General features: G+C 36.3%; 1 protein-coding gene and 1 non-coding gene across 3 annotated transcripts; both read left to right on the forward strand.

The window, feature by feature from the left end:
• Positions 1 to 223: 223 nt before the first annotated feature.
• Positions 224 to 4341, forward strand: LOC132621864 (RHOMBOID-like protein 8). 2 transcript variants are annotated; one of them, XM_060336333.1, is made up of 6 exons: positions 224 to 686; positions 2049 to 2212; positions 2291 to 2454; positions 2538 to 2803; positions 2947 to 3073; positions 3736 to 4341. In XM_060336333.1, exons 1-6 carry the CDS (start codon positions 367 to 369, stop codon positions 3856 to 3858), a joined length of 1164 nt encoding a protein of 387 aa, XP_060192316.1. In that variant the 5' UTR covers positions 224 to 366; the 3' UTR covers positions 3859 to 4341. The 2 variants fall into 2 exon arrangements, with proteins under 2 accessions (XP_060192316.1, XP_060192324.1); XM_060336341.1 differs by having other exon boundaries at positions 3739 to 4341.
• A 560-nt stretch (positions 4342 to 4901) lies between these two features.
• On the forward strand, positions 4902 to 4974 carry TRNAR-UCU (transfer RNA arginine (anticodon UCU)). The gene has a single exon. It is a non-coding gene; the product is annotated as a tRNA-Arg (tRNA).
• Positions 4975 to 6961: the final 1987 nt, after the last annotated feature.

The raw sequence follows: 6961 nt of genomic DNA on the forward strand, positions 1-6961 counted from the left end.
TGTTAATCTCTTCTAACGATCCTTTTATTATTAATTACCATATGAATAATTCCTACATTATAATTCATACATTTTCTAATTAAACCAAACTTAATCAATGAGAATTGTAGTTGGATGAATAAGATTCCTCACCCCATCTCGAATTGCTTAACATAAAAAAACCATTTTTTTTTTTTTTTTTTGATCTTTACATTTTCCCGTTTGGCATTGTTCCCGCCAACAACCCCCCAGTCCCAATTCACAATGCTTCAACAGCTCATCACATAGATCATCCCCAACTTCCCACCGCCTCTCAACTTTAAATTCAAAATAATCCAGCTCTAATTTCTTTTTCTCTACATATTCTGAAGCAACTATTACTCAATAATGGGAGAGAATTCAAAATTCCAAACCCAAATTGAAATGAAGCAAGCAATAGCGGGGAGATATTCCAGAGAACTAACTGCGGATGAGTTAGTTAAAGAAGAACAAGTTCCATTTCCACTTTTTAGGCGTTTATCTCAGAAGAGAGCTAACACATGGATCATTTCTCTCTTTGTGATCCTTCACTTAGGCGCTTTTATAGCTACAATGCTTGTTAATGATTGTTGGGAGAATTCTCATGGCGATTGTGCCCTTAAACCTCTTCGTAGGTTCTCTTTTCAGCCACTCTCCGAGAATCCCTTGCTCGGTCCCTCTGCTTCTGCGTTAGTTCCCTTTTATTTCTTGAATATTGTGGAATTCGGATTCGCTACAATGAGTTAGTTTGGATTTTACTGTTTTTAAAGTTTTCGGTGCTTCGTTTGAGATGAATGAGTGTTGAATCAACTGTGATTTTATTAGGTAAGAATTTCGATGCGTCTGTTTCTTGACAATTGTGAAATTCGGATTCGCTTTAGTGAGTTATTTTAGGTTTCACTGTTTTAAGGGAAAATTTGACTCGTAGTTTGAAATGAATGAATATTGAATCAACTGTGTGATTTTGTTAGACATATTATGGATTTGAGCCTGTGAAGAGAAAGGTTGATATCAATATAATCATTGCTTGAATTTGATTTGGCATACTTGTACATCTGCATTTCTTGTCTTATATTCTTGGAAATTGTGAAATTCGGATTCGTGAGTTATTTTAGATTTTACTGTTATAAAGGAAACTTCACATGTTACTGTTTATAAATTTCAAATGAAAGGTTCCAATAAGTCGTTTGAAATGAATGTATATGACTGGTTTAAGCGTTTGAATTTGATAGTCGGAATACTTTATAGTTTTTTTTTTTTATAGGAGAAAGGTTGATATCAGTATAATTGTTGCTTGAATTTGATTTGGTATACTTGTACATCTACATTTTTGTGGGTATTATGATGCTTATTGAGATCTGTATTGTAGCTGATGATCTTAGAGAAATATGATGATTATAAGCTACTGTTTCAGCGGGGTTTATTGCAAGACATTATGAATTCTATTAAAGAGATTGCCAAATCTTCTTTTTCTTAGACAGAGTGGTTTAACTGGGCAAATTAACTTAATGTTGATTGATCCTTGTCTTCTGAAAGTTTATTATATAGCGGCAGGTGCTTTACTCTTATAGTTTCGAATCTAAGTCTTATATATTAGTATCATGCATCCACTGATATCAGCATCCTCAAAAGGTGTTTTACCATTTTATAGCATGAAGTACACAAGCACTTTGCATATCTACCCATATAATGAACTGTTTCTGAAATAATTCTTGGTTCTTTGGGGAACCTCTGGCTTCTGCCTGTTGCAGTTCTTCAGGCCTTAGAGAATCAATTAATCCACGTTACATGTTCGATAACATATTGATTTTTAGATCCCTCTCAAACAAGTTAAACATTACCCGCTTTTCTATCTGCCTTGAAAATTTCAGTACCTACTTTATTCTTGAGGTTATTTACTAAGGCATCTTATTCTCAATGTTGATATTAACATGTCATTTTTCCAACTGTGCATCAAAGAACTATTGAGCTTCCACTGTGTCTTGCACCATGATATTATGTTGAGGAAGTTCTGCTTCCAGTAACACATATGCAATCTTTTTCTGATGTAGGTTGGATGAAATTGGAGCGCTTCGGAAGACTTTGTTGATTGATAATCATCAATTGTGGCGTATCTTCACAAGCCCATGGTTTCATGCGGGGCTTTTCCATCTGATCATCAACTTGTCCTCAGTTATCTTTGTGGGAATTCACTTGGAGCAAGAATTTGGACCATGTAAGAATATTCTATAATATATCCTTTCATTGAGAAAGTTGTTTATTGGATTTTTGATTGATGTTCCTATTTCTGCAGTAAGGATTGGAGTTATCTACATACTCTCAGCAATCGCTGGTAGTCTAGTTGCTTCACTTTTCGTTCAAGATCGGCCATCAGTTTGTTCCTCTGGTGCATTATTTGGATTGCTTGGTACACTGCTCTCTGGCCTCATTAGGAATTGGAAATCTTATACCAAAAAGGTCCTGATATATTACAGCTTTTATTCCTCTATTCTCAGCTGTCATATAGTATGGAATGTAATCTCCCCACTTTTTCATTGCAGTTTGCAGGGCTAGTGGCTACCATGACATTCCTGATGACTAATCTTGTCCTTGGACTGATACCTTACATCAATAATTTTGCCAATATTGGAGGATTTATGTCAGGATTCCTTCTGGGGTTTGTGCTCTTGTTCAAACCTCAACAAGAGAAACTAGTTCGAAATAAGGGAGGCTTGTTTGACTTTGATGCCAAGCACTTTGTCAAACGTAGGAACACTTTGGACAAGCCTGTTCAGAGGGGTGCTGCTCTTGTTATCTTTGCTTTTTTGTGAGTTCCATCTCTGTATGATGCTTGTATGGTTTAACTCTTGCTCCATTTTTCGTTGCATACAATTTCACCATGAACTATTACTTAGGCTAGTTATAATTGTCTAAAGGTAATGACTTGATTTGCTGTCACTCCAAATGCAGGCTTGCAGGAATTATACCAGCAGTTCTGCATAGCATTAACATACACGAGTACTGTAGCTGGTGTCACTACATTGACTGCATACCATCCAAATTGTGGAGCTGCACTGACAAGGCATTTCACTGTGAGGTATGTTGGAATACTTGATCCTATTATGAGAAGGGAAAAGTAACTTTTGTCAGAGAAGAAATAGGATATGCAAAAGTAAACATTAAGTTAAGTAACATCAAAACGTTCGACTGAAATGAGAAGCAGATCAAGTGGTGGCAAAATAATCTTCATTTTACATCTATTCTTTCGTATCATCTTTGATATAACTGTTGTTTCAAGCAATTATAACATCACACACATCTTGAGAGTAGCGCTGTGGATATATTGGTGGGTGTATTAACAGTAATAAAGATTCTTGGTTCTTCACTTTTAAAGACTGTCCTTCCACATGATTATTGGTCTAAACGTTGCTGATGCTTTGAATAAGGTAATTTGCAAGGCTGATATTTTGCCAGAACAAAGTGGGTTTTGAGTAACCCTCGGACCATCTTTTGATCTTTCATTTAACCTATGGCATCGTTTGTTTACTCTTCGCGATGGTTATTTTTTGACTAGCTAGCAAGAAATTCGTCTTTCATAGTAGTGATAATCCTCTTCTTCCTGCTCTCATTGTTATTATTACTTCTGCCACCACAAATCAAGCTCAAATTTGGAGGCACTTTTCATTCTTTTGCTATGTAACTAGCATCTCAGAAGACAATTAATATATTGGCGATTAATTCTTGTATTGCATACTGCAGAAGATGGTCAACTCGGAACATCTGACTTTGAGTTGTCCAAATACTGGAAGATTCAGAGTTTTTCCTTTCACCAACATTTCCGAGGCAAGGTTTCAGGACATATGCAATCTGATATGCTCCTAGGAGAACATGGTTGAGTTCTGGTGACTAACTCTTCACTGGATATACTTGTATTCGGTGTAAAATACTGTGCTTCAGAGTTCTTAATCCAATTCTTGTGCATAACATTGGCATCAATCATGTCGCTATGAAGGATTTAGCTGTTGATATGTGGATAACCCTGTTTCTCTTCCTTTTAAAGCTTCTTTTTCTTAGTGCTTGTGTGTCTTTCCTTTTATGATTTGCATGGATCCGAAGGAACTGCTTGTATAGCTCACAGTTTCAACAAGATGAAACTTTTCTGTTATTTTGACAGATTTATGTCTAAATACATGTGGAGCAAATCATGTTGCTCAAAGGAATATGGATTCAGTTCTTTCTTTTTTATTTTAAAGTTCAATAGTTGCTAAGTGTATTATGTATATTTTCTCCCTTTGACATGTGTACTAGGAAACCTGAGAATGTTCGTTTTGATACAACTATGTTAGCAAAGAAGTTGACAACCAAATTCTAGAATATTCTCTGGCATTTCTTCTTCCTCTTTCTTTTTCTCCCTTTACCCCTCCTCCCATTTAAGGGTTTATATTCTGAATAGATGGGAAGAGAATGGACAGAAAAATAAAAGAAGTAACATGTTTTCTTACTTCTCTTTTCCTTTGTTTGGTACATTGGTTTTGCAGGAAAAGGAATGGAGTATCTTTACATAAATAAATGAAACAGAAAGGAAGAATATTCCCTAGCGCTAGTTATAGTCAATGTAAACCTTCTTGTGTTTTTCTAATGTTCCTTACAATTATAAATTTATTAAACTTTACACTGATTTATTGATATAAGATGTAGTAGAATACAGAAAAAGAACCTTGAAACCGTAATAATAAAATTAAGGATTAAATGAGATCTCCTTTTGAGTTTTGAATACAAGGTTGGGTACTCGATGGAACATTTTTCACTTTCACCTAATTCTCCACACCTCAAAGAGTCAATAAGAAGAAAAACATAAAGTAAACACTGCAACTTCTGTTTTGTTTGATTTAAATATCATTTAAATGGATGGCTTCCCAAGCGTGGCGCCCATGGCCTAATGGATAAGGCGCTTGACTTCTAATCAAGCGATTGTGGGTTCGAGTCCCACTGGGCGTGCGTGCCTTTTTTTTTCCCCTTATATAAACTTTTCTAGTCCCACTGGGCGTGTGAGTGTGTGTGTGTTTTTTATATAATATAAACTTTTAGTATTCTTTTCTCTCGGTTACACAGGATACAAAATCTTTTAAAAAATTACATAACTGTTTTAAGAAATTTGCACAAATGCAATTTATTATATCTTCTTAATAGAATTATATAGCGAATATCTAGAGCTACTTTTACGGTGGCTACATATTTCCAATTTTAGATTTAATCGTTAACCAAGTGTCAATTAATAAAGGAAAAATTTTAGAGACCTCCCCTCACGTTTTGCTTCGTTTCACTGGTCTCCTCTCATGTTTGCAATATTATGACTATCTCCCTTATTTGTGCTAACCCTTGAGGACCATGCTTTCATTTGTCTTCCCTTGGGTTTTGCTAGGTTCAGATTCGAGGGTGAATCCTTTTGAAGAAGGGGAGCATGATATGATCCTAGGAAGCTCAGGGACGATTATGAAGGTTAAAACCCGCGTTAGAGCTTTGGATGTGCATTTCCATGCCACACACCCTTGGAAGAGGAGAATGTGGCCTTTGAAGGCTATTGAAGAGCAAGCCACAAGGGTGTGGATGATTGCTTGGAAGAGACATGGAGATGAAGGCCCATTGATTGAAGTCACACAAAATGGCTAGAAGTGAAAATGACTATAAGTGCAATTTGTGGCTAGGAGTGCAAACTTGAGGCTAGGATTGCAATTCAAGTGAAGAAGGGCCCATGTGAAGTTATTTCCGCAAAGGCCACTTTTGGGTCTTTGTTGTAATAGGGCCTACACTACTAAAAAAGGGGAAAACCAACATTTTTTAATGAAACCGACGGGAAACCGACCCTTTGCGGTCCGTCGGTTTACATAGCCTCGCTTTATGGAAACCGACGGACCACGTCGGTTTTTTCCGACGGACTGCGTCGGTTACGTGGTCCGTCGGGTTTTATCCAATAATTTTAAAAAATTAAAAAAATCGACGGACTGAGTTGGTTTTTTTAATTTCTGATTTTTGATCTTATATAAAACAATATATATTTTATGAAAAAACCGACGCACTGCGTCGGTTTTTTATTTAAATTTTTTTATTTTAAATAAAAAAACCGACACAGTGCGTCGATTTTTTCATAAAATTTAAGAATTAATTTCCAGAAAACCGACGGACTGAGTCGGTTTTCTGGAAAATTTCCAAAATTAATTTCCAGAAAACCGACAGACTGCGTCGGTTTTCTGGAAAATTTCCTGCATGCAATTCATGCATCTTCTGCAGCCACACCTGCACAGAAACCGGTACCAAAAGCTGTTCAAAACTAGCATTAAAATGCTCCAAATCAATTCTAAAAGAGCTACAACTCATAAAATCACCTTAAGTAATAATAAAACACATCAAACACTATCTAAACACATCATATACGATCTAAATAGACCTTCAAAGTTCATAAATATTTAAATGTCCAACCAAAAGTACCAGTAACTAGTTTTAACATAAGTTCATTATTAAATCCAAACTGCTACAACTGATCATCCGGTGTCCGGGCTACGTAATCACCGCCATCATCATCTTCTGGGTCGGAGGGGGCGGGATAAGGGGGCACACCAAATTGTCCACATGCAATGTGGCTTTTAACTTGTGCCATGAGCGTATCAAAGCTCGCTTTCATGGTGTTACTTTCCTCAACTTTTTTTGCCTCAGTCTCAGCTAATTTCCTATTAAGTTCAGCAATTTGCTGCGCCATAGCTGCGACCTGAACACCATCAACTCCCTCGGCTTGTCGAGAAGACCCTTCACCTCGCAATCCTGACCGAAGGCGACTTAAGTTGTTCCTTGGGCCTAGATCGTACGCTCTAGAAATATATTATAACGTAAGAATTCTAACCTAAAAAATAACTTAAGAAAACACAATCCCAACCACTTCTAACTTTGAATTCTCAATAACAATTTTAACTTTAATAATTTATAAATTCTA

This window comes from Lycium barbarum, chromosome 2, assembly GCF_019175385.1.
Source record: "Lycium barbarum isolate Lr01 chromosome 2, ASM1917538v2, whole genome shotgun sequence".
Classification (NCBI taxonomy): Eukaryota; Viridiplantae; Streptophyta; class Magnoliopsida; order Solanales; family Solanaceae; genus Lycium; species Lycium barbarum.

Excerpts from the sequence above, each read along its gene's own strand:
- LOC132621864 (XM_060336333.1), top strand. The coding sequence starts at position 367 with ATGGGAGAGAATTCAAAATTCCAAACCCAAATTGAAATGAAGCAAGCA. Across the intron at positions 687-2,048 it reads CTCGGTCCCTCTGCTTCTGC|GTTGGATGAAATTGGAGCGC; the intron begins GTTAGTTCCCTT and ends TTTCTGATGTAG. Across the intron at positions 3,074-3,735 it reads ACAAGGCATTTCACTGTGAG|AAGATGGTCAACTCGGAACA; the intron begins GTATGTTGGAAT and ends TGCATACTGCAG.